The following is a 27,111-nucleotide window of genomic DNA, read 5'->3' as shown; positions in this document are numbered from 1 at the left end:
CCCACTGAAGTTCACTGCAATGCAAAGTTAACATCCTACCTTGACATGCCAGCTGAACACATCCCAGCATCTCTTGGATGTCACAGGTGTGTGGCCCTGAGAGACTGTCCTCGGACCCCACAGGGAAGTAAGCATGCTGTCTGGCTCTCGAGCTGCTGCTAGCAGCACCCCATGCTAAGCGCATCCGGTCCTCTTGTCATTGCAGGAAAGCTGCACTGCAGGTGAGCATGAACGATGGCCTGTCCTTCATCTCCAGTTCCGTCATCATCACCACAACACACTGTGTAAGTCACAACCTTCCATTCCATCGTCACTATCGTTTTCAACTGCTCTCCCCAAGCCCCAGCCTTCGCCAGCATCAAACATGAAATGCTTTCTGATTCTTTGTTCTGTCCGCCAAGCCCTGATGCATCTGGGTCGGGTGTGGTTTACTGTGGTGCCTGTGTCAGGCTCTCCGGTTCTCTGTCCCTGGTACTGAGGAGGATCCCTGGTTGCCCCAGCCTGTGTAGGAGATTCTATACTACACAGGCTGTAGTGAGGGTGGCCCCTGAGTCAGGTACCCTTACGACTGGGGAGACAGAAAGGAATTGGACAACATATAAAATATATCTTAAAGAGTCTGTGTGTTTTATTTTGTTCTGTTTTAAGAAGCAAGAAATGGGCACCAGCTAAAGAAAGGCATAGACTTTATAGAGGAGCTGTTGTTTAGGACAGGAACAATGGGAACTTGTTCCTGTGATTGTGGAAATAGTCTAGGGGAAAAAGAAAACAGATGAAGCCGGGGAGCGAGAAGGAAGGGGCCTCGCCTTAGGGACACAAAGTATTCTCTGTTGGCTCCTACAACATGGATCCCGCCAGGCAGTTCTTACTTCTAACCACCTCTAAAGTCACCTGAGGAGCTGGTTTCTTTCTTTAAATGTAATGTCCAATAAATCGAAACTATATGTTTAAAAGAGAGGGAGTGCGTGAGACACCTTCGCCTCACATACCCTAGAGCATGAACCCTGGTGTTGGCGATCCCAAGGCCTTCTGAGGAGGTAATGCAGGCAAGTGGGGGCCTGACAGGGAACACCTGGGCCTGTGAAGCCCCTTCTTAGCAGAGTCACTGTCTCCAAGTTCAGCCTACCTCGGCGGTTCGGGCTCAGCTCCCTTATCCCCTAATGGGAATGTTTGTGCTACCATTACTTGGAGTTTTCTTTCTTTTACTAAGTAAATGCCTTCCATTAGATCTTTCTAGCAATGAAGGAAGTCAATGAGTATGTCTGCAAAGCTCCTCCCTGATCAGCCATTGGAAAATGTGTTGCTAGAACTTTTTGGAAATTGGTGTTGTGTCCTTAATAGTGTTGCAGGTAGATGAGAGATAGCAGTTGAGCCCTAAAGCCAGACAAGGCAAATATGATTTACCTTCGAAATGCACAGGGGGCCGAGTTTCATGATGGGCATGACTGTCCTTGCTAATTCCTGCTTAGAAGTATTCTCCACCACCCTGCGGAGATAATAATTATTTATTATGTCTGACCACACTACAGACAAATAATTATGCCTCTCAGACCTCAAGGACAGGGAAGTTGGAAAGTGAACAGTCTTAGGACTGACTTAGCTTGTGGTATGAAAACACAAGACTACTAATTTAAATTTGAGTCTCTGAAGAAGAAAGGGTGGCCTTACCAATGTGTTGCAAAGTTTAAATAATTCCCAGGAAATGTCCACTGTATCTTCTCAACTCACTCTAACCCCCATCTTACCTTAAACTGCCTTTCTCCGATTACGTCACCAAGTTTCCAGTTCAATGGACTCTTGATTAAAATCACTTTCCAATATATTCTGCTTTGTTTCCTTTTCACTTGAGATTGTTCTGTTAGTCCATGAGAAAATTATCACCACCCTAATATTTGAGATGCAAGTCCATTCTTTCATCTACCTAATAAACGGTAATTGATTGTAAGATGAAGCCTCCTAGGAACTTAGGGTTCATCAGTAGACAGAGGGTGGGGAATACACAATGAGCACTAAAGAGAAGAAATGATTCCATGCTATGTTAAAATATAATATACGTGATAGAGAAAAACGAAATAAGAGAGTTTGGCAGTGCCTCGGTGAGTGGGTTCCAGTGTAAACCCTGAAGGGGACACACTGAGAAGGTGGCATTTGGGTAGAGCCCTGGATAGCGAGGAAGTTAACTGTGAAGCCACAGGAGGGCTGAAGAGGGTAGAAGCTTCCAAACTAAGAGCCCTAATGTTAAGACCCTGAGGCCCGAGACCTCTGGCGTCTGAAACAAAGTAAGGAGCTAGCAGTACGTCTCAGCAAGGGTCCCAGTCAGTGAGGTGACTGGGGACAGAGGATGCGAGGCCTTGCGAGAACTTGGCCTTTGGAAGAGGGGAGCTGCAATCTGACTTGCATGTGAAAGTTCCCTCTGTGGAGCTAGCCAGTGAGCAGACCGGGGAAAGGTGGGAGCTGTGTGTCTGTTGAGGGAGTTCTGTTTTGATTCAGTGGCATGGGAGGGAAGCTGAGGTGTCAAATATGAAACTTGAGAAAAGAAAGACCAGGATGTCCCCAAGAGCCATTCCTTGTATTCAAAATGATGGCGTGACCGCTGGAGGGCAGGAGGAAAGTGAGGAGGAGATCTGGGGGTAAGGGGAAATTGGGACACCCAGTTTTGCTGGTTATTCATTGGGTAGTCTTGACTAGGTTATTTATCCGTCCTATGCGTCTGTTTCATAACCAAGAAAAAGAAGATGGCAAGCGTATACCTGCTGACACTACTCCTGGTGTTATATAAACGGTCTCTGTAATGAGCAGAAGACCTGGAGTTAGTCAACACTCAGCGTTTTATCATAGAAGCTAGCTGGGTGTGGTGGTGCATGCCAGTAACACCAGCTCTCTGGAGACTTACGCAGAAAAATCCTGAGTTCAGAGTCATCCCAAGCCACCCATACAGTTTGAACTAACGGATTCTCTCTAGAGAATTGAGTCACCCCCCCCCCCACACACACACACCCTGTCCTGGGTCACATGGTAACAGAGGGACTCGGGACTCTTTGGAGAAAAGACATGTCCATGGTGTACACACTTGTCACTCAGTCACACCTGATGGAAAGGAGACGAGCAAGATGGCAAAAACCTTCCAGTTCAAAGATGGAGCTCCAGTCCCACCAGGCCCCAGCAGAAGCTCAGATTCAACACTAAAACAGCCCGAGGAGAAGCAGAGGTTCAGTGGAAGGCGGAAGGTGTGCGTCCAGGAGTGAGAAGTCTCAGGCTAGTGTTTGTCTGGATGACTTGATTTTCAGATCAGAATGATCCCTGGGGACTGGACAAAGGATTAGCCCTGCCCATGCCCATCACAGCCTGCCCAGTCCGTCACCTGGAAGCAAAACTCATTTTAAAATATGAAGCTAAGATTTTTCACTTTATTTGGTGCCCATTTGGGCAATGTGCTCAGAGCATTTCAAGAGCCACTGTGAATAACTGGTGCCCTGGCTAGAAGCAGAAATTCCATGCAGTTTTACAGGATAGAGATTTTTTTCTACTTAGCACTAAAAGATTCTACACTCAGGGTAAACTTGGCAGAGTTGCCTGGCTATAGAAAGTGTCAGCATTTGGTCCCTTTTCCCCAATATTTCCGAGATACCTCAGTTGGGTTGTCTAGCTAGACTCCTTTCCTCCCCCAAACTAAGAGAGAAAAAAAAAATCACTGATTTAGTACAGTACAAAACAAGTTTTAGGACCTTAAGGAACTTTCCTTGAAAATTATCTTCTTTTAAATAAACATTTTATAAGTCTATCATCATGTTTTACCCAAAGAGGACAGAATTCAGAATGTTGTTCGACCAGCATTTCTTAAGCAGTTTCTGGGTATCTGGTATCCCGTGAATAATCTGCAAAGTTGCTGTTGGAGGAAGGAGCCCACCAGGCTTGTGTTGTAATAAAGAATGGGGGTGGCTTGGGGTTCGGGGTGAAAGACAGCTCAGTCATTCAATGCTTGAGTTTGATCCCTACAACCCACCTACAAACAAAAATCTGGGCGTGACAATGCACATTTATAATCCCAGCTTGGGGAGGTGGAGACAGGCAGACACTCAGGATAACTCTGCAGCCAGCCTGGCTTAGTTTTGCAAGTTCCTGGCCAATGAGAAGCACTTTCAAACAGAATGAAGTGGACAGCTTCTGAGAAGTGTTACCAGAGGGTGTCCTCTGGACTCTGTACCTATCCACACATGTGTGCACACACAGAGAGAACAGGAGTGCGTGAGTCAGGTGTAAATGCTGTAGGATTTATTAAAGGATGAAGGAAGTGGGGCAAAAGGACTCAGGAAATGTCTGCGGAGACGGTAATGCCACAGTGGTGATCTTAAGATTGATAGTGACATGGGAATGAATAGACAGAGGCTCCATACTGGGGAAGGCAGCCTTTGCAAGGGCTAGGGGGCCCTGGCAGACCTGTGACTTGTGTTTCTTCCTCTCTGCTTCTGTTTCTATGCCTGTTGCCTCTTGGTTGAGGCCATTTCTCAACTCTACAATGGCTCCTTTCCCAGGACACATACCCACCCTTCTTGGTCCTATCACCTTAGTAAGCAACCCAAGGCCAGACTCACTGCTGGCTCTCTGTGGGGGGTTCTTTGCCTTTCTTACCATGGTTGTAAAGATCACAATCTTCAAAGAAAGGTAGGAAACATAAATATAAGGCACTAAGTCAAATTAACCACTATGGAAATGAAGAGTACTCTTCCATTTTCTCCCTCGTTTATATGAAAAAGAGCCTAGCTGTAAACTATGTTTAATAATTCAAGAAAACCCATGTGTTGTCACTGGTCAGATAAATTCTTTTTTTTTTTTTAAACGAAGATAAGAATTCAGCGATCTCCAGCTTGAGACATCAAAAATCCCTGAGTCTTGCGGGTATGGCAATGATGTGTTCTGGCTACAGAATAATGGGGGGCTTCATTCAAACTCTTGAGTCAGAAGTCCCTGCTCCGAGACGGCACACTCGGTAATGCATACTGTCATCCCAGCTCAGGTGAGACTGAGTCAGGAGAGTCGGAAGTTCAAGGTCATCCTCAGCTACGTAGTGAGTTCGCAGGCCGTTCCGAGCTATATGAGAACATGTTTAAAACAAAACAAACAAAAAACCCAGCACAACCACACCGGAGAGTGATTGTGTCAGGTCATCTAGCTGTTCTTAGACCCCACATTGCATGGCTATAATTGGGATAATGGTAACGTGTTCTACGAGCTGGAAGCCTCAATGGTCTGTTGAAGAAGGATGGCTTTGTTAGTTCATTGGCTCATCTCCCTACACCCTTACAGGATCTTCTGTGCATGCCCCATGGCAGCTTTTTCTCCCCCTGATAAAGAGGCACACTCCCTCTTAAAGTATAATAAGCCTGGGTTTTAGGATCAGGGATTGAAAATGTTGTTTACAGGATAACTAGGGGCAGGAAACCCATAAATCTGGTTTACTGATAAGTCAGACAGGGCTGGGCTGCAGTCTTCCTCTGCTGCTTTGGTATAAAAATGTTTCCCCGGTGCAGGAATAAAGTAAGCAGTAGCCTTAGGCAGCAGTCAAGCCTCTGAAGGCATGAGAAGCAGTGTTTACTAGGGCAGACGTTCTTCCGTTAACTCTGAAATCCCTGCCATGCAGATGACATCTGTGTCCCTACCTGTGGTGGCACCACAGTCTCTATGCCACACTTCACCTTTAGTGTGCCGTTCCCTTTCTGTGGATATGCTTCCGCTTCCAGCTTATTCTCCAAGAGTTTTTCTTCATTAACTTTATTACAGGTACTTATTAATATGTAGGCCAGAGGATGATGACTTTTGAGAGATAGTTCTCTCCTTCCATCATGTCAGTCCTGAGATCACTTAGGCAGCCACGCTTGGTGCCAAGTACCATAATCAGCAGAGAAATTTTGCTGGCACCATCACCTCCATTTTAATCATTATATCCCAAATCCAGACTATTCTTCATCACAATAGGTGGTATTTTTCTGTTAATATATGTGTGTATGTATGCATGTATGTGTGTGTGTGTGTGTGTCTGTGTGTGTGTATAGAACAGAGACTGAGAAAACAATCTTCAATGCCTCCTCCACTATAAAGAATTGTCTGGCTCAGAGTGTCCATAGTACAATGGTTGGAAAACTCTGAGAATCAGAATTAGCCCAGGAGTCTACATTTTTAACAAGCCAGCCAACTAAATCTTAAACAGAAAAGACTCTTACCTTCATAACCACCTAATTCTTACTTTGTCATCCAAAGTTTAAAAAAAGAGAAAAGCCACTAAAGTCCATTGAAGAAACAGGGGTTCTTCTCTTGACTCAAGCCTAGTCCATTCACGAAAGAGTCCCATGGCCTTCCATTCAGAATCCATTCTGTATGTCCCTTTTAGAGTCCTCTGTCTGAGATAGATATGGGTATTTGCCCACGTTGACAATCTGCCTTGCTGAGGCTGCTCAAAAAGGGGTATGCCAGACAGAAGCCACCAAGCAAGGCTGCACGCGTGACTACAGACAGGACAGAGGTCACCGTGGCTGCAGGTATGATTACAGACAGGACAGAGGCCACTGTGGCTGCAGGTGTGACTACAGACAGGACAGAGGTCACTGTGGCTGCAGGTGTGACTACAGACAGAACAGAGGCCACCGTGGCTGCAGGTATGACTACAGACAGAACAGAGGCCACTGTGGCTGCAGGTGTGACTACAGACAGAACAGAGGCCACTGTGGCTGCAGGTGTGACTACAGACAGAACAGAGGCCACCGTGGCTGCAGGTATGATTACAGACAGGACAGAGGCCACCGTGGCTGCAGGTGTGACTACAGAAAGGACAGAGGCCACTGTGGCTGCAGGTGTGACTACAGACAGGACAGAGGCCACCGTGGCTGCAGGTGTGACTACAGACAGGACAGGGTCCACCACCCAGCACTGTCTGAAGAGTTCAGCTCCAATACAACCACACAGGCCCATTTTCTATGTTGATTTAGCTCTGTTACCAATAGCTTTAAAAGAACTTGGAAACACACAGATTCAGCTTGGTTTTATGGTCAGCTCTCTAGGTAAACAGATGCCTGGCATAGCCACCGTTGCCAAAGCTCCTTCAGTTTCACCAGCCGGGTAGGGAGTGAGGCCAGTAGCCTGAGCCGAGTAGCAAGTTCATCTTCCAACATAATAAAAAATGACTGTGCACTCTTAGGAGCACAAATGGGAGCAGATATTTTCCCTTCTGTTTTCCAAGGTCAAGTAAACAGTCCATCCTCCAAAGCATCCATCAAAGTCTGTGATGGGCCATCCTCCTAGTGAAGGAACCGAGTCCAGGGACAAGGCCACGGTGGCAAATGAAACCAGAGATATCATAGTAGGGCCATTGTGTGTAAAACCAGTACTGTGAACAGAGGGTCAGAGAGTCTGGGAACAACAGCCAGCCGCTGACCTCCAGAAGCCATGACACAAATGCTCTGGTGGGAAGACAGCCCAGAGGTAAACACTGTACAGTGTGGGGTGCAGCAGGACATAGGGCCTGCAAAATCCCCTCATTAGTTCTAAAGACGAGATGCTTCTGCGTCTATGTATCTTATACAAATAATGACTTAGCACAGACATGCCGCATCTGGGGTTACTTTCCAGCCAGTCACTCAGTGTCCTTCCTGCAAAGCAAAGCCAACGGCTCCTTACAAAACGCTGGGATCAGAACACGTATGCAGCTTGCCTGTAAGTGTCTTTCACCCCAATAAGAGAAGAGATTCCCCCAAATTGATACCACAGAAGAAGGGAGACCCAAGCTCCAACCTCCCCCACAGGCTTTTACAGACCAGCAGCTTCCTACCTTGCACCCAGCTCTCTCCCATGCCCACCCCTCTCCCTGACCTTCACATCCCCTGGAAGAGTCTGCCCTGGGGGATGGGGAGAAAGGGGCCTTGAGAGAGACTGTGACGAAATGTGGAGGTTAGGCAAAGGGAAGCCATAGAAAGCAAGTCCAAGGCATTGCTGCAGAAGCTTGCCCCTACCTTTGCACGCTGCAGATGAGCAAACTGCAACCAGGGGTGTTAATGTGGAGACCACGGTTTTATGCACTCGGTCAGTCAAAGAAAGAATAAGTCCTCATTTACTTTCCATTATTTAGTTGAAGGAGTTTAGCGCCAAGGGTGTCGGGTCTGCAGCCCTGGGGCACAAATGGTTGGATCCTAGCGCTGCAGCCTCAGCCTTGAAAAGGGATGACCAGTTACACGCTTTAGAGCGCTCTAATTATAAGTGGTGTGTCCTCCAACATGTGTGGGCTGGGAAAACGGGAAAGACTTGCTTGAGGAGGACAATAAAAATGAGTGCAGCCTTGGGCCAGATGAATCTGCTGCCATCCTGATCCTGGCCGTGCCATGCTAGACTTGGGATAATGTGCTCTTGCCCTTGGGCTGTGATCTCTGCACGACTGGCCTAGTGATGCACTTTCTGAAGACATTCTGACACAGTAACAAAGTGTGCTTCCTAAAACTAAGGGGGTGATGGGCCCCTGGAACCTGGCAAAAGTAAACTCAAATAGAGTTTAGTGTTCAGTAACAGGAGGGTTCTGTAGAGCGAGCCCAGAGAAGCTGGATGTGAGAGAAACATTACAGAATCTATTGTGCTGTGCAGAATATGGAGCCCGAGCTCACTGGTCTGGGGACACATTTGGCACAGAGAGAAAAGGCCGTTCTAAAGCAGGTGTGCAGCTGTCGGTCTCGGGCACAGCTGAGTTCTCTGCCATGGTTCTGTCCAAGCACAAGTAACTGTCAGCTTGGCAGAGTTCTGGAAAGGTCATTTGGCATCAGATGTTGACTGGGCTGGCAAAACCAACAGATTCCTTCAACAACTGAGCGTCGGCAATTGTGGATCTAAGCGTACGTGAACTGAGAAGGAAAAACACGGCCTTCCAGAGTGTAACTGATGAACCTGGCTTTTACATTTAGGAAATCAATTTGAGAGAACTTTGTGTTGCTGTTGGAGGGGATCCCCTGTGAGATGCAGGTCAGCCAGGCTGCACCTAGGACCAGTGAGGTCATGTTTCAGCCACAGTGCTCCAAGCACGCGTTCTTGTTTGCAGGGTCTGCCACCTGCAAGGCAGCGCTTCTGTTGACTCAGAAGTCCCCAGAGAGCCACCCAAAGCTCAAAGCTTTGTTTGGATAAGTGATGTCCTGTTTTTTTAAGTCACTTTAATAATATACCTGTGGTCTGGTGCCCCATCATCAGGAGAGGGAAGAGGGCTGCAGGAATACAAGTGCAAAGCTCAGATCTCAGATACTGCTTACAAATGAAACAGAAGGAATCTGCCAGAACCTCTGTTTTGATAGCCCTCAGATACATAAAAATATATTTAATATGTTTGGGAGGACTCACGCTGGTTTATTTTTCTTGGATATTTAAATGATTGACTCTTAAATATTTTATCTCTAAGTACGTTAAGGAATATGTGCCCTGCGTTTGAAATTTCCTTGTTTTGAGAGTTGATAAGAGGAAAAAAATGTTTTTCTGTAACTATGCTTTGGAAAACTCTGAGATACCCATATAGTAAATGGTAAAAGTACAAGTTAAATTCAGTAGTCTATAAACAAAATGGACGTGGTGGGTCAGCCAGAAGGAAACACAGAATGATGGCTCGTATGGCCAAACCACCCAGCTACCTGCTGTTTACAATAAGAACATATTCCATAAAACATATGAGAAAAGTTATATTAAACAAAAAGAAAAACCAAATGAGTGTGGCTGTCAATGAAGGGAGATTGAACTGTATAGCAAGAAGAAAAAGGAGAGAAGACAATGGTGACGTATTGCTGCCATGAGGACCACAGTGTGATGTGGGTAGTAGCGGTTCTCCTGGAAGCTCCCATGATTCTGGTCTACATGGAGTGACACACCCCCACCACATAGAGAGCCAATCTGAGACGGTGACAAAGAGAAGTTTGTAGAGCCGCCTTCTTCTGTTCAGAGGAGAGCTATGTGCATCTCAGCAATTGATAGAAGACATCAAAAAGCTGATAAAGTATAAATGATTTGAATAATGCAGTAAAAAATTGCTGCTGGGCAGATTATGGATCCAGAGCAAAGCTAAATAGGGATTAGAATTTTATGGCTGTATAAGAAGAGAGGTAAAATAGTTAGCAAGGTGTCTCTTTGGTTAGAAGTCACGCACACACTGCTTCCCCCACATTTTAACAACTTTGAAATTAAGATGATTCTGATAATCAATAAAGCACCAAGAATTAATGGGCAAATGTTTTCTTTAGTGGACCATAAAACAGGAGGTATCCCAGAGTGGGGTACTGGAATCTGGCTGGATATTTTCCATTTATCTGTATTGTAAAAGTAAAAGTTCAAAAAAAAATAGAATATACTTAAGAACACCTGCTCAGTCACTTCCTCTCCACCACCCACCTGAGGACTTACTTCATACAGAACACAGCCATGTTCTGGAATGAAAAAATTAAATATCAATAGCTAATGACACTACCAACCGATTATTAAAATCTTGCATGCTTCAAACCTCACAGCTGAGTAATCTATGAGCCAATGTGAGTTAAGGATCGCTTGGAACTGATTGATTGCAGAGGCACCACATACCAAAACCTCCAGTGTAGCCAAAGTGGATCTCAGAGGGAAATTCATATTCCCAAATGTTTGTATAAGAAACAAAAAACAAAAATAGTGATAGGTCATATCTGCATTGAACTTGAGAGATCAAAGGACAAAATAGTAAAAAACCTAAAAAATAATATATTTAAAGGGCAGGAGCTTGGAAGACACCTCAGCTGTCGAGAAGAGTTGGTGCTCTTTCAGAAAACCGGAGTTCAGTTCCTGTCCCCCATGTCAGTCAGCCCATAACTGCTTAGAACTCCAGCTCCGGGAAATCTGATGTCCTTTTCTGTCCTCCATGGGCACCCAAAGCACATGTGTACACACACATGCAGACATGTGTGTGCACATAAGTAAATAACAAAATAAGTCTTTCAAACAAGCCACACAAAAATAATAAGACAAGAATGGTGTGGAGAGCAAGGTAGGTAGCTTTTAGTTGAATATAGCAGATATGACGGGAAACAGGCATGGATCCTCAGGGCTGTGTTCTTGCTGGAGAGGTTCCCTGGGAAGACTGGCCAAACCTAGCGCTGTCACCGACTGGGCTGGGGTGAGGTCACTAACACAGCGGACGGAGAGGGCAGTGCATGCTGGGAGCACCCCTGCCCTTCTCGGTTTCCTTTCTCACAGGGAATGTTATGAAATATTGTAGTTTATATTTCATCTCTTTTCACCCCCAGCTAAAATTGTCCAATTTCTCTGAGCCCCTGGAGTTGTGAAGCGGTGGAACCCTAAAGCAGTTTCTGGCCACTGTCTTGTTAGAATTTGCTTGCCTTGGGGCCGGAGAGTCAGAAGTCAGGGCCCCCTGCATGCTAGGCCTGGGCTCTCCAGCTGAGCCTCAGCTTTTTTGCTGTTTTAGCTGCACTTTTCCTAGCTCTTGTTTCTTGGTCCCTCCCTTTCCTACTTTGACATATTAAGCTTTTAGGTGTCAAGATATCAGATAATCAAGCGCGTGTGAGTTGTGCGTTTATTAAACCCAGCCTCTGAGTCAGAACCTGGGGGAGAAGTGTGTGCCTCAAGTACATGGGCCTTGGAGAAAGACCAGTGTGTCCATTCACACCCACTCCTGGGTGGCCCGGGCTAAGCCAGGGGGGCTGAGACTTGGGGTGATCACTGATCAGCTATGAAAGAGAGCTAATTCCACGGGATGCGCCATTTATACAGGTTCAAAAGCAGGATCTGTGGGAAGAAACATCAAAAGAAAGAGAAGGAAAGGGGGAAGGGAGAGATTAACAGTGTGGGAAATGGAATCAGAAGTGGAGGGAGCCTGAGATCCCCTTCCTCCAACACTGAGCTGACTCAAAGTCACAAAGTCACTAAAGACACAAAGTCACTAGGCTAGGCCATGACAGAATGGGAGGTGCTCGCCCAACTCAGACTATGCAGTTTACAGTTAGTGTAGCATGCTGCACCTTGTCCTGGGCTCTCAGGTCACTTTCTCTCTAATTCAAAAGCTAGTGAGATGGCTCAGTGGGTAAAGGTGCTTGCCACCGAGTCTGATGGCCAGATTTCTATCCCCAGAGCCATCCCAGGAGAAGGAAAGAACCTGCACCTCAAAGTTGCCTTCCACCTCCACACACATAGACACGTTTGTGCATGTGAGCACATGCACACCACACATACACAAACACACACCACACACATGCCACATTACACACACCACACACATACTACACATACACATACCAGACTATACACACCACACACACCACATGCCACATTATATACATCACACACATACACACACTGCACATACCAGACTATACACACCACACACCACACACACACCACATGCCACATTACACACACCACACACATACTACACATACACACCACACACACTAGTGTAATTTTTTTAATTGTAAAGCAGATCTTATCTGGGACTGGTACAAATCATATCATTTTATTCCTCCAGAGCAAGCAAATATTCCCTTTCTCCTCTATAGAATAGCCAGCTATTCTATAGCTATCGCCAGGTCTCTCGGGGATAAACAAACACCTTTCAAGGAACAACTAACTGTCTCGCCACATGCACTAGGCCACCAAGGAACCCCAGAAGTCGAGTTTGTTGCTCCCTCCCCCAGTGCCGCAGCAGCAGGACCCCAGCCAGCATTCCTTTGCCTTCCCCGTGGCTGCTGAAGCAGATGTTCATTTACTCAGTGCCCAGAGCACTTTTTTCCCTTTTCTTCCAAGATTAAAAAGCACTTGAGTCAGTGACAACCAGGATATTTCCTAGGATCTTTTAAACACAGCCCAACACCAGGAAAGTGGCTTCGCTGTCCAGTCCAGGAAGCTTGAAAGCAGCCCCCATCTTACTCGTATCTCCCAAATTCTCAGACTTAGAAAAGGCACCCGCAACACTTGAAGTTCTTAAGACCATCATAGACAGTCCAAGCCCAACCTAAATATACGCCAGTGTATCTTTAAGAGGAAGACATGGTGGCCGCCAAGTTTTTAGAGTGAGTCCGGTTGATAGATAGATAGGCAGGCAGACAGATTGGGAGAGATAGGTAGATAGATAGATAGATAGATAGATAGATAGATAGATAGATAGATAGACCAAACTATAGTTTACATATCTGCATGGTTTCTGAGTACTTAGAAAGCCAGACTTCCTCCAGAATATTGTCACCCCAGATACCATGTAGCTGAGCTCCTGCATTCCACACTTGCCCACTATCCCACCTGGACCTTTGATAATGGTTCAGTCTTCCCTCTGGAATGCCCTCCTCTCTTCCCACCCACCCAGTGTCACTGTGCCTTCAAGGCCAGGCAAGGGCTGTCTGAACGTGTTACAGATGGTGCCCTGTCCTAGCTAATGTCATATCCTCACTCTGTGAGCCCTGCTCTGTGTTATCACATCCCCTAGCCAAACTGCCTGCAACCTGCGTTTCTCTCTGAGATGGCATTTGGCCTCGGCCCTGTCTTCCTAGCAGGGCTAGGATTTGTTTCAGGACAGGAATAGATAGATAGATAGATAGATAGATAGATAGATAGATAGATAGATAGATAGGCAGGCAGACGGGGGAGAGATAGATAGATAGATAGATGATAGATAGATAGATAGATAGATAGGTAGATAGATAATAGATAGATAGACAGATAGATAGATGATAGACAGACGATAGATAGATAGATAGATAGATAGATAGATAGATAGATAGATAGATAGGCAGGCAGACCGGGGAGAGATAGATAGATGATAGGTAGGTAGGTAGGTAGGTAGGTAGATAGATAGATAGATAGACAGACAGGGGAGAGATAGATAGATTGATAGATAGATAGATAGATAGATAGATAGATAGATAGATAGATGATAGATAGATGATAGATAGATAGATAGATAGATGATAGATAGACAGACAGATGATAGATAGATAGATAGATAGATAGATAGATAGACAGACAGACAGACAGGGGAGAGATAGATAGATAGATAGATAGACAGACAGACAGGGGAGAGATAGATAGATAGATAGATAGATAGGCAGACAGACAGACGGGGGAGAGATAGATAGATAGATAGATAGATAGATAGACCAAACTATAGTTTACATATCTGCATGGTTTCTGAGTACTTAGAACGCCAGACTTCCTCCAGAATATTGTCACAGTTCTGACTAGTTCCTGTGCTTACTTAGAAACTGCTGAAATTTAAAGACGTAGTATTTGAATGTCCTCAGTAAGGACAACAGAGATGTCATTGTCATTTGATTCTTACAAATTCCATCCATTGGGGAAGCAGGTGGTGGGAATCGCCTGGTGGAAATCACACGAGGAGAGATCTGCTCGTGGGTTTCAGAGACTCTAGTAGCTGTATCCTAGAGGTCTCGGCTTCCAAAGCCCATAGCTTGCAGGCCATTCAGATGTGGAAGTTCTTTTACGTTCCCCACAGGAACAGCCTCCTGCTTCCTGACCTGTTTTTTAAGGAATTCCACAAAGGCTGAGGGGACTCACACCGAGGGGTTTTCTGTACTAGGCTGAGGGGCTCACACCGAGGGGTTTTCTGTACTAGGCTGAGGAGGCTCACACCCAGGGGTTTTCTGTACTAGGCTGAGGGGGCTCACACCCAGGGGTTTTCTGTACTAGGCTGAGGGGGCTCACACCCAGGGGTTTTCTGTACTAGGCTGAGGGGGCTCACACCCAGGGGTTTTCTGTACTAGGCTGAGAGGGCTCACACCCAGGGGTTTTCTGTACTAGGCTGAGGGGCTTACACCCAGGGTTTTCCCGGTGACGACTGTACCGTCTCCGGTGCTAACAGTCTCATCGCCACCATTGCCTCTCCGGTGGCAGGAATGAATCTGTGTTTAGTTATGTTGCCCTCACTAGTCTTTGGTCAGCCTCGGCGGGTCTTTGGTTTACCATCAGAAAATCCCCTTGGGTTGTATTTTCATGGACGCTAGGGTGGCAAGCTAGGGATTTGGGTTTCTCAAATATGCAACCAGGGACTCCCCCACAACACACAGACACACAGACACACACACTGTAGGGCCAGTCAAGTTAGCATGAGGTTGTTCACAGGAATCAGGCTCATGCCCCTGAGCCAAGCCCGGGTGCAGAGCATGGAAGAGAGGAGAGAAGAGGAAATCAAGCCAAGCAGACTGAAGGACACCCATGGGCTCTTGCAGACTTGTCTCAGGTGATCAGTCAGGCCTGGGAAGGAATGGTTGTCTCAGCTATATGTTTGCAGAGAAGACAGAGGGGCTGGATGGCCTGCCCTAGCCCCCAAATTTATTTGAGAGGATGGTAGGATGACGTCACCTGTCAGAGTCCACAGCCAAGCCCTGCGGTGAGGCTGGTACAGCTGTCCCTGCAAAAGTCTGAGGCAGGGGTGCAGCTTCCGGAGACGCTGTGACAGACGTTAACCTGCCATGTTCTCATTTCTTCCTAGCTAGCCAATAGTGAGGTGGCCACCTTGAGTCATTCCTTTTGACGAATCCTTCCATTTAAAACACTGCACTTTGCTTAAAGGTAGAAAAGTGACGAAATCAGATGTGTGCTGTGGATGCATAACGCCAGCAGCAGCAGGGTGGGGGAGCATGAAGAGAGCCCCTGTAAGACATGGGAAATGCTCAGATAGAGCTAAGGAAAGCACAGGCACCTAGAGTTTGCCATGGAAACCCATTGCTCTGTCTTTCCTGCCCAGCTACATGGTTTGTGATTGCAAAAACTATATCCATCTTTGTGTTTGTGACGTGCTTTGAGACAGCACATAGTAGGTGCTCATCCATGTTGGGTGTGACCGACACGTGCCTCAGCTAGCACTGAAAATCACTTGCCCAAGCAGTGAAGGTTAGAAAGGGTATTCTGGGAAGAAACTGGGAGAAACGTGAAGCGGACACTGTCCCAGGTGCCACTGAGCACTGAGTCAGAATGGAGCTGGGAGACTGTGGAGAAAGGAGAAAGGGCTGGGGAGGAGCAGCCTGAACCATGCCCGCAGAATGTGCAGGGTGGGTCTAAGGAGTTGACGGGTTCCCTGAAGCTGTAACAAAGAACTTGGGAGCTTGTTTGTACACGTGGCTGTCCTTTTCTGAAGAAAGGGGTGTGTCATCTCACCATCTTCTCCAACGTTAAGAACATTTGTAAGCATGACAGACAGCTAAAGAAGAGCAGGTTAGGTGTCATGGTGCTGTGTAGAGAGTGGGACCCTGAAAACCTGGGGTTAGACTTGGAGATTCTAAACCTCAGTGGCAGTGGACAGGGCCGAGGCAGGTTGAATTAGGGTGTGGGTCAGGGGGCAGGCACACTGACAAAGGGTATGGCAGCGGGGGAGAGAGAAGGGTAGGAAAAGGAAATTCACGTCACTTCAGGGCTCCAGCAGGGGTTGACAGAAGTGGAGAGCAAGCAGGTGAGAGGGAGAAATGCAAGCTCAGCCTGGACCACTGTGCTTAAGATGTCAGTGGGAAGGAAAACAGGGGCCAGTCCAGGCTCAAGATAGAGACGTGTGTGTCTGTATGGAGAGGAGTTTGAGTCAGGAAGTAAAATGAGACCTTTCTGGAGAGGGCTAGAAAGAAAGCAACAGACCAAGGATGGGTCCAGGAGCCACACAGCAAGATAACCAGACTTCATGAGAACCTGAGGCCACCAAATGAAGACGTAGGACTGGCTGAGCTAATAGTTAAGGAAATTAAGGAGTTTTCTAATGGTGCGGAAGGATGGCTCCACAGGGCATTCCGGATTTTCCATGCCAGCCGAAGCCTATTAAGAAGCTGGGAAGGAATGGTCAGAGGTGGAAGAAGGGGTGGGGTGGGGCTGCCCAGCACAGGTGCAGAGGGCTAGAGTTTCAGCGAGGTGATGGGACAGGTTTGGCAGCTGAGCCAGAAATACCGCGAGAAGACACAAGCTCCAGCCTTGCCCATGCAGAACGTCTCTGCAGCAATAAAATGACTTAAATTTCATCTTTCAAAATAAAACTTGCCCATGCTCTGCTGGCTCTGTCTGGGCAGGAAGCAGGGCTCTGTGCGGCCAGCTAGAAAGGCTCTGCATTCCTCAGAGCCCTGGAATGTGACTGTCAGAGCGTGGCCTTGGCCTGAGGGAGAGGGAGAGAGAGCGGGGTGCAGGCCTCCGTGCCCCTTTGCCCTGAGGCCCTGGGTTGACTCTGTGTCCCCACTAAAGCAGGGACAAGCTGACAGCTGATAGTCCCTGACTGAGCATGCTCCTCTCACTAGCAACAGCACCATTTAGAACAAGCAGATTGCTGTGACGTCACAGGTGGGTGGCCAGAGCTGCCCTTGGCTGTAGGATCTCTTTCCTGCTATCAGTGTGTTTCAGACACAACCAGCTTAGTAGCAAAGAAAAGGGGACTATGGGAAGAAAGAGAAGAGGGGAACATTGGAGCCCCATGTCATCGGCCTGTCCCAGGCGTTCTGTGGATATCCTTCAATCAGGGGGCACCAGCAGATACTCAGTTTTTAAATGCTATGTGTTCAGACAGCCCAGCCCTCTGAAAACACAAGTGGCTTCAATAATTCGGAGCATCGACACTGTCCAACTTAGCAGAGAACCTGCAGCAAACCACCACCCATGAACTCGGGCTCTTGTCCCATCTCTCCTGCGGCACGTGCTTCTCAAAGCTGATGCTAGGGTGAATGAGACTGGGGCCACAGTCGGGACAATAAAGGGTGCCTTCTTCCTGCCTCAATTGTGAGAAAATTGACATAGGAGGAGCTCAATACTGTCTTTAGGGCTGTGGGGTAAAGCCTGGCTGAATGTGGCCAAAAATGGGCTGGAACTGTGTTGAACAGGTGTATCAACCCACACTGGACAGGGCGCTGGCCAAAAAATCACTTAGTGGGGGTTGAGTTACCCAAAAATGTTTAGTTAGAATTTGGGGCCCCTTGCTTTCTAAAGTCCTAGGACGACTTTTCTTCTCTTACTCTAGAGAGCCCCTCCTCAGATTGTGGAAGCCCGGGCCTTAGAAAGCCTGCTGGAGTAGGGCAGCCAGGACAATCCACCCAGGAGCAGCACAGACCCAAGAGACAAGGCAGGGCAGGTCCAGGCCTGCCCTGAGCTCTTGCCTTATTTGCTGAGTGAAGAGGGAGGAAGCGACAGACCTGGATGGGGGGGGGGGGGATGTCGGGAGTGGGGAAGGAATGGTCTTAGCCGGCACTGTCTCTGGGCCCTGCAGGAAGAGGCTTTCTCAGCTGCGCCCCAGACCATGGGCATTAGGCAGATTCCCAGCACAGCCTGGCTTGAAGACTCTGGTTTCACATTTCTTTACATCCAACAAACCCAGGCTCCTGTTAATTCCTCCTCCCTTCACTATGGAAACCCCCAAAACAAAACAGAAAAGGGCAGTGGTGCTAAGTTTTGTGTCATCTAGAGGCCTCTGTCTCCTACAGCAAACAAGTCCAGACATGATCCCACACCCCTCCCCATGCCATGCTGTGGGTAAGAAATCCGAAATCCCTAGACTCCACCCACCAAGACAAGGTTTCACTTTGTGTGTTTGCAAATCTTTATCTTTGAGTGCAATGCCCTCCTTGTCTTAAAGAGAGCACTGCCCTCATTTTGTGAGCCTAGGGAAGCCAGATGAAGCTGACATTCAGAGAATGCCACCCCAACCGCTGTGCTCCTGTGAGAAGGGAGCAGGGTTGAGCACCCCTCACCTTCGGATTTCATGCCACCAGTCTACATGTTCCGTTCTGTAGCGGCTCTGGGGGATTGTAGGGTGGGGACAGACTTGAAGTTGCTCACTGAAAAAGCCCAGCACTCCCCAGCTAGACGGTATACCCCCACGGGCTGTGGCCTTGACCACCTGCTTCGCTTCCACCTGGTGTCCTAGGCACGCTGTGCCAGAAACAGGCAAACAGCTCTGTGTCTTCCCACGGGGTCAGCATTGAATAACAACAATTCACACGGTTTGGCTGTTTCAATGACAGCAATTTGTTCTATTATCCTACGACCCTGATGGTCTGGGTGAGATAAATACAGGTTCTTGTATGCCAATTTTAATGACTAATATTAACTCTTATCACACAGCACACAATCCATATATTGACATGCATATATGTGGTTTACACAATAACGACAGAGTTCAGGAGGTGCCAGGAGAGGGAGGGTTCGTTAGAGAACTGGGTCAGTGCCAGCCGGGACGAGGCTGCTGCTGGCATCAGGGCGTGAAAGCCACAAGGTTGCAGCTGTGAGGAAAGACTGAACGAGAAGCGTCCAGAGCTGGAAATGGTGGGTTGAGGTCCAGGACCAGATGGGTGAGCAGGTGGATGGGCAGTTGCATAGACAGTATCAACAGTAGGGTACCCAGACAAGCTGAAGCTCCAGGGAGGTCTTTGCTTCATGGTCCATGATGCACTCAACAGGTGTTAGATGACAGGTTGGTGCAGAGCCGTACCATCCCAGTATTATGTGTTCATTACTTTATGGGGTCCAGATAGGAAAGAGATACACCCTTTCCTTGGTCTGATGTACCTAGTAACTTCATGAGCCTGGTTTACATGATATGATTTTAATGCATTAATACATCTGTGTGCCCACACAGTCGCAATTCAGACACAGTGAATTTCTAGGGTGGTTCCATCCCCGCCCAGGAAGATGTCGTGCCTGACTGATGGTGCAGTTTCTGGTACACACAGAAGGTGCATTTCTTCTCCTCCCTCAAATGGAGTCAGCAGATACGTGTAAAATGGAGTCTTCTGGGGCGTTCTTTAACAAGTACAGTTATATGCAATATGTAATAATTCACAGTAGGGCGTAGCCTGACTTAACACAGCCAGTCAAGACAAGGCCTTAGAGACAGAGTTACCTGAGGGCAGTTACTGGCCCAAATGGCCCCGCTAGACCCCAGGCTGTGTCCACATAGGCCTGATGGACAGGCAGGGCAGAGGCCCAGCACACACCGATCCAGAATCAGGTTGTGTGCAGTGGTAGCCCTTGAGTCTTCTGAATTCTCACCCAGGAAGAAGTCTTCCAGAGCAGGTGTCATATAAAACAGAATGGGCCAAGAGTGAGCTGGGAACACGTCAGAGGTCAGACTTCAAGGAGGCAGGGCAGTCTGCCCTAGAGCAAGGTACAGAGCACAAGACAGAGTACCTTCTATAGTGGCTGGACATAATCTGGTGTATATTCTAGAACATTCCAGATAACTCTTGGCCACAGACAGAGCCTGTACCTTGGCATGTGGGGAAGAATGGAGATGTAAAGATCTTCCTCTAGGAACTTGATGAAGATGAAGAAGGAATGACTAGGTTAGAGCAACTGGGCTAGTTCCAAGCCTCAAGAAGTGAGCCCTATAAATGCAAGTTTCTTGTCCTGAGTGCCTATTCCAAAATATCCAGCAACCACTTCCCAAATTACCACACAGAAGCTTACAAGTTATAAATGCTTGACCAATAGCTCAGGTTTATTACTGACCAGCTCTTACATTTTAAGTTAACCCATATTCCTTTTTTACACTCTGCCACATGGCGGTATCTTTATTAGCATGGCACATTCATTTCCTGCTCCTTCTGTGTCTGCTGCCAACTCCTAACTCCACCCTTTTCGTTTCCATAAACCTTAGTTTGGTTGCCCCACCTATATTTCCTGCCTGGCTACTGGCTGATCGGCATTTTAGTAAACAAATTCAAGTGGCAAATCTTTATAGTGTACAAGAGGATTATTCCACAGCATTTCCCCCTTTTTGTCTAATTAAGATTATTCCACAGCAGAGCCCCATACCAAGAATCTAGGAAGCACAAGGTGCTGGCCAGCCATAGTCAGTAAGATGAGCACTGAACACTTTCATTAAAAGGCAAGCACCTTGGGAGTGACCTTGTCCAAAGTCACACACTGGGAATCATAGCCTGCCCTTTGGTCTCTGATCTCTACACTTTGCTCATGCTCTGTGACTCTATAGTATAAACAATGTTGGTTTCCAAGGAAACAAACTTGACTACAAGGTCACAGAACCCCCCCCCAAGGTAAAGCTACCCAGAGTTCCCCTTGGGTGAGGATAGATACCACAGTCCTGCATTTGCCCCAAGTGGCCTCTTACAGCCAGTCCAGTTGTCTTGCACCTGACTCCACACATGCTGAGTTCCCACTCCATGGAGCCCCACTCACACCTTCATGAGCAAACTCGGTGCTTGCCTCTGAGCAGGAGTGTCCATCTCTCCTTGCCCCTGCAGGGTGGCTACCCACCCACGAGTCAACTCCTGTGTGAAGTGCTGGTTCTCAGGCACTGTTCCCCAGATCAGGGTAGCTTGCTAATGCCAAGAGCCAGCTTCTTACACCTGGGAACCAGGTTGCCTATACTTGAATTCTAGTTTCTCTAGTGCTCATGAGACTGAAGCACGAAGAGGAAGTTTAGGTCTGTCTGAGTTACAGAGAGACTGTGAGACTCCAACTCTGTGTAAAAACAAAACGAAACAAACAAGCATCCGGGCCTTTCTGTAAGCCTTCAAAGGTTCTCTGGATCTCCTTGCCTTGGTATATTTAACTATGGGGGGATATAAAAAAATAAAGTTTAGAGTTCATCAGATTATTGATAAGAATGAAATGTGCTAGCCTAGCACACAGAAAGAATAAAGATATTTCCTGCAAATAAGTGCCTAATAAATATTAGTTATGTTTGTAATTATTCTTATCACCATTATCGTCATCATCTTGTCAGAATGTGCAAAGAGAAAGAGTGTTTTTAGTTCAGCACCAGGTATGCAGGCATTGAGTAGCCATGTCCCCCTGCACTATGGTTTAGATTGCTCCACAGACCATGGCGGGTATGCAGGTACTGAGTAGCCATGTCTTCCTGCACTGTGGTTTAGATGGCTCCACAGACCATGGTGGGTATGCAGGCATTGAGTAGCCATGTCCTCCTGCACTGTGGTTTAGATCGCTCCACAGACTGAGCACATTGGGGCTGTCTAGTTACTTTGATCTGTGCCCCTTAGCTCTGCCCACTAAGCACAGAGCAGAGACACAATACACACTCGCTGTGTATGTTCCTGGTGAGCTGTTAGCTCCAGGTCTGTTTCTAGAAAACAAAGGGCATTCTTTCTTATTTGGTAGTGACATTTATGAACATGGCACCGATGACTTCAAGAAACACTTGGAACCTAGGCAACAGCTTTCTCCAAGGCACAAGAAAATGTTTAAACACCCCACCCTGGGCCTTGGCATGCGGAGAGGGCGCCTTGCTAAACCCCCTCTTCCTCCTCCACTACAGTTAGGTGGAATACGACTCCTTAGGGGCTGTTGCAGAACCAGATGCCAGTGTCCACTCTGGATGTCTTAGCAGCTTCTTCACCCGCCACGGGGCAGTCTTCTGCCCTTGCTGCTCACTGAAACTGCCCCCGTCTTCCATGGGAGTGTAGAAGTGAGCTGTGCAGCATCTCAGCCCCCTGCTTGAGTTTATCTGAGGCAGAAACAATCAGGGAGGGGGTGACGTGTACAATGTGAATAGCTGAAGTCTGCAGTCTTTGTGGAGGCTGAAGTTTTATAAGCCTCTTGGTGACCAAACCACTTATTATTCCAAGTGCAGACAGGTTTACGATCTGAAATGCTCACTGTGTTGGTTGCTATGGGGAAACAGAGGAAAGTTCCAGCTCGGAGTTTGGAGTGATCACTTGTATGGGAAGGCCTGGCCCTCTCCTCTCCACTCCCATCCTGTGCCCCGGCTGTCGTCAGTTGCTACAGAGGCAGTGGCTTTCTCACTGTCACCTAGAATACAGAGACAAATACACAAAACTTGCCCTTAACTAACAAGTGACTTCTCGTCAACACCGCTAACGATACGCTTCATTCCAGACTTCTGTGCGTGGGTCCAATGGGCCTTCCTGCCGTGGCTTTATCTGCTGTTGGACCCTTGCTTTTCCCCCACCCCACACTCTGGCTGCCCAGCCCTGCACCTGAGCCTGAGGCCTGGCTCCCTTGAGGGCAATCCCACATTCCCAAACCTTGGCTTCTTGGTTGGAGCCAAGGGTGTTTCGTTCCCTGGCTTTTTGGTCAAAGACATTCCAGAGAGTTCCAGGGAATGAGAGTTGCCTTTAAACCTCTTCCAGAGTCCTACCGAGCTCTCAGAGTGGGAGTGACTCATATCCTGGCTCTGCCATTAGCTTGTGGGGTCCTAGACAGGCCACCCAGCCGCCCTCCTGGGTAGCTGGGGGAGGGGGACAGCCTTCAGAGCCTGGGAGCACTGTAAATGGCCTCCCTAAAGACCGTGGTGGTGATTCGGCCGGGTGGCAAGCCTCCATCCTCCTGAGCCCTTCTTCAGATCCCACAGATCACTGACGGAATAATCTTCCCTGTGTTCATGCTCGTGTCCCAGAGACCTCCACATAAATATTCTAAAAAAGCCTCTTGGGATATTTCTCTTTATGAACAATTTTTAAAGGAAAGAGAAAATACAGATTTCAGAAAGAACTGAATTGCCCTACCAGTGAAGATACTTTAACATTTTAGTACATACCAATAAGCTGTCAGTGAAAATGCCCAGTGTGGGGCAGACACCTATAATCTTGGCGTTCGGGAGATGGAGACGAAAGGATCAGGAGTTCAAGGTCAGCCTGAGCCACAGGAGACCCTGCCTCAAAACAAACAAAAAGCTACTGGTGAAATTGTTAATAAATGGTGGAGACAATCTTCTTGTCCCTTGCTCTTGACTCATGTGCACAGAGATCTCTTTATGCCAGGAATTGTCTCCCTTGTTTAAATGTTATTTGATAGCATGTTCCAGCATAGCAGCTGATAGCTTGATAACTGCACATTAAGAATTTGCACAGCCACCCTTTTTACTTGTATTATTATAACTTAAGAAATATACCCGATGGTTTTCTTAGGCCAAAGATGGGGCTACCAGTTTCACTGAGGCAGCTTTTGATGTGCACAGTGGTGCCCCATGCCCCCAGAAAGCTGTGGCCTATGTAGCTGGCAGAGAAGGACCTAGACTCATAATCCTGGGTGCTTCCTGAATCAGCAGTCTCAGAACGTGACAGCCGATGACAAGTGGAACTTACATTCGCTAGTCCTAAGGCCCTGCAACCATGCTCTTCTGCAGGATGATCTGACCTCGGCTGCCTGGCGCTCCCACCACACATAGCCACATGAGCTGACTGCCAGTCTCTCAGCCACACTACTCTCCCCTGCCAGCTGACAGAAGTGGCCCTGTCCCCTTTCAGATGTGGCCTCTCGTCAGTGGTTCTAGACTTCCCACCCACACCCGAGGAGGCTGTTGTACACACTCCTGGGTAGGGTGTGGGACTGAATCCTAAGTAGGGGTGTTCTGGATCAGCCCAGGCGGGGGCAGAACCCCAGGCCTTGGGGACTGAAATCTGACTGTACCCAGAGACAAGGCGCAGTCTTAAGTCACCTCTGCACCTGTAAGATGGATCATTCAGAACAATCCCCAAATAAAGATCAGAGGCTCCCTGAAACAACAAATCTATTTCTCTTGAAAATCAGCCAAAGAGAGGATTTATGGAGCCTTGACCCTGAATGATGGGAATAGTCTCACTCAGGTGTGCGTTGCACTGTGAACTTACCTAGACCTCAAATTTACCATCATTATGTGGGGAAGGGGTGGAAGGGGAGACCCCAAGCGCCCCACCTGTCACTGACTACCCTCTCTTCGCCCACAGTCAGACGGCTCCATCCTGGCAATTGCCCTGCTGATCCTCTTCCTGCTGCTGGCCCTGGCGCTGCTCTGGTGGTTCTGGCCTCTCTGCTGCACAGTGGTAAGTGGGCCAACTTCAGGCCATAACAGGCAAGGATCACCTGAAGACCCCAGGTCCATCAGCGGGGGTCAGGGAGACCAGAAACTGCAACAGTAGGAGATAAAGCTTGCTTGCTTTTTTTTTTTTTTTTGACAAAACCAGGCTTGGTCACTTGGACTTAGGAGGAGCGTGAGTCTTCAGGATGGGCGGGGGCAAGACCACCAATGGCAAAGCCGTTGGGTACAGACATGTAGAAGGCAAAGATTAAAGCATATGTGTTTGGTATTGGAAAAGCATGCAGCCGGTGCTGGGTGTGTTCACTATCCAAAAGCACATTGCTGGAGTTGGGATCTATTGATACTTCGTACCATGCTGGGTTTATATCGGTGGGAAATGTTTCCCAAAATAAACTTTTCATGACAGGAAGCAGTGTCATCCAAGGCAGGATTGTTTTGCAATTTTCAAAATAATTTTAAGCAAATTTATCTGGCTTAAGTCCCCATTGCCTGGGAAGGCAGCCAGCGTTGTCTTCATGTGGTCTCCTTTGTAAGGCTGAGGGTTCCTGGGTGAGGAAAGATCCTGGAGACAGACAGACAACCGCATTCTGTTTGTGATGCTGTTGACTGCCCCGCCCCTTATTGCTGACCCTTGACCTGCACCCCAGTGTTTCAAGTGCCCTCCAAACTCTGTGTTGACCACTCATTTCGGGGATCCTGGCTGGGGCCAGGATGAAGTCATGTGTTTCTGGAATGGGAGTGTGGTATGCAAGAAAGAGGGCCTCCCTACAGAGACCCATTCAGAGGTTTCTGGAAAGTTCCTCCACCCTGAGAGACTGCACCCCACAGTCCTCTAACTAACAGGCAGTGTCTTTGTCAGCCATGGTCCCCGAACCTTCCTCAGTCATTCTTCCTGCCCTTCCTCCAAGTGTGGGAAATGTCACTTGGACCCCATAACTGTATCCATGGTAAGGAAACCGCTGGAACCGTGGATCAGATTCACAGTGTCCAATAACCTGAAAGGTCTCCACCCTAGACAGATTAGTCCTAACCTTCCACTCTCTGCTTACCCAAGGCAGGGACGCAAAGTGGGACCAGCATCAGGCCCTTAAATTCTCTTTCTGAAAACACAGATAATGCATACATGTCCTCCATCCTGGTTGGTCAGTGCCGGTGAATTTACTGCCCCAGCTCTCACATGTGTCCCTTGCTGAGTAGGCACCGTGTTCCCCGTGTCTGCTCACGCTTCCAATATCTCTGCTCACTTTCGCCTGTATCCTGTGTCTTTTTCTCCAGGTTCTCTCCAACCCTCCTCTCCTCATCTTATCCCCAGACAGTGTCACTAAATTCAATGACTGACTACTTCATGTGGTCACCTATCCCTGGTGTGGGTATAAACAACCAGGCCATGCTCCATTATAGGGAACCCCTGGGCATCACGTTTGCAGGCCCCTCTCTCAGAACGTCTGTTCTCTGGTTTCCAGGGGACCTTGTGAGCAGTTTTCTAGTAGTTTTGTAAAGGTCACATTTGATTCATTTTCTTGAATCTCAGGGACTCTTTAACACATTAGCCTGTTGGACATCTCTGGTGACCAACTAGAACTCGATATGCCTTAAACTGAAACTAGAATAAAGTCTTCGGATATCGCCCTCCATCCCTGTCATAGACTGAATTGTAGGTTCAGACATCCACTCCCATCATCACCAAGGAGCTTGCCAGTAGTTTGTGTGATTTAAACCCAGTGCAAGCAGACAGCGGCTCATCCAGCATTGTGGGCTCGGACAGGTGTATGTGTTCCCTGATCGCTCTCCACCCTACACCACCCATCTGGATCTTCTCACTCCACTACTTAGGAAATGAGTTTTCACTATGCATCCCTGCCCTCCCCTCTCCATCCCTCCTCTCCTCTGCATCCCTGTCCTCCCCTCTGCATCTCTGCTCTCCCCCTCTGCATCCCTGCCCTCCCCTCTGCATCCCTCCTCTCCTCCACATCCCCGTCCTCCCCTCTGTATCCCTGCCCTCCACCTCTGCATCCCTGTTCTCCTCTGCAACCCTGCCTTCCCCTCTGCATCTCCACCTTCTCCTGCCAGCTTCCCTCCTCCACCTGAGCTCACCTCATGGCTTATCTTGAAATCCGTCCACCCACCCTTCTCCTGTGCCTACAGGTACAGGGGAAAGAGGCCAGCTGTCACTGGAGACACACTGCCAAAGTCTCGACTTCTGTTGTCAGTTGAAAGGATGGGGAAGTTCTTTAACCTCAGATCCCCATTAAATAACCAGGAACTGGTAACTGTGCTGTTTCCCATTGGTCTCCTTACAGTCTGCTTCCTCTGAGTCCCTCTGGAGATTCCCTGGTTTGGGGCTCTCAGAT

The 27,111-nt window shown here is 47.9% G+C and overlaps 1 protein-coding gene across 1 annotated transcript in view; it reads left to right on the top strand.

Annotated features, from left to right (window-relative positions):
• Antxr1 (ANTXR cell adhesion molecule 1) overlaps nt 1-27,111 on the top strand; it is a 191,321-nt gene that overhangs the window by 92,768 nt on the left and 71,442 nt on the right. Inside the window, exons 12-13 of the mRNA XM_041639405.1 lie at nt 206-284; nt 24,669-24,764. Coding sequence (XP_041495339.1) covers nt 206-284; nt 24,669-24,764 — 175 coding nt within the window. The remainder of the gene's footprint in view (nt 1-205; nt 285-24,668; nt 24,765-27,111) is intronic.

Source organism: Microtus oregoni, unplaced genomic scaffold (assembly GCF_018167655.1).
Source record: "Microtus oregoni isolate MIOR12 unplaced genomic scaffold, Mior012 000002F_ref0000024, whole genome shotgun sequence".
In the NCBI taxonomy this organism is placed as follows: domain Eukaryota; kingdom Metazoa; phylum Chordata; class Mammalia; order Rodentia; family Cricetidae; genus Microtus; species Microtus oregoni.
The sequence above is the reverse complement of the archived record's forward strand: the minus strand, read 5'-3'. Positions and strand labels throughout refer to the sequence as shown.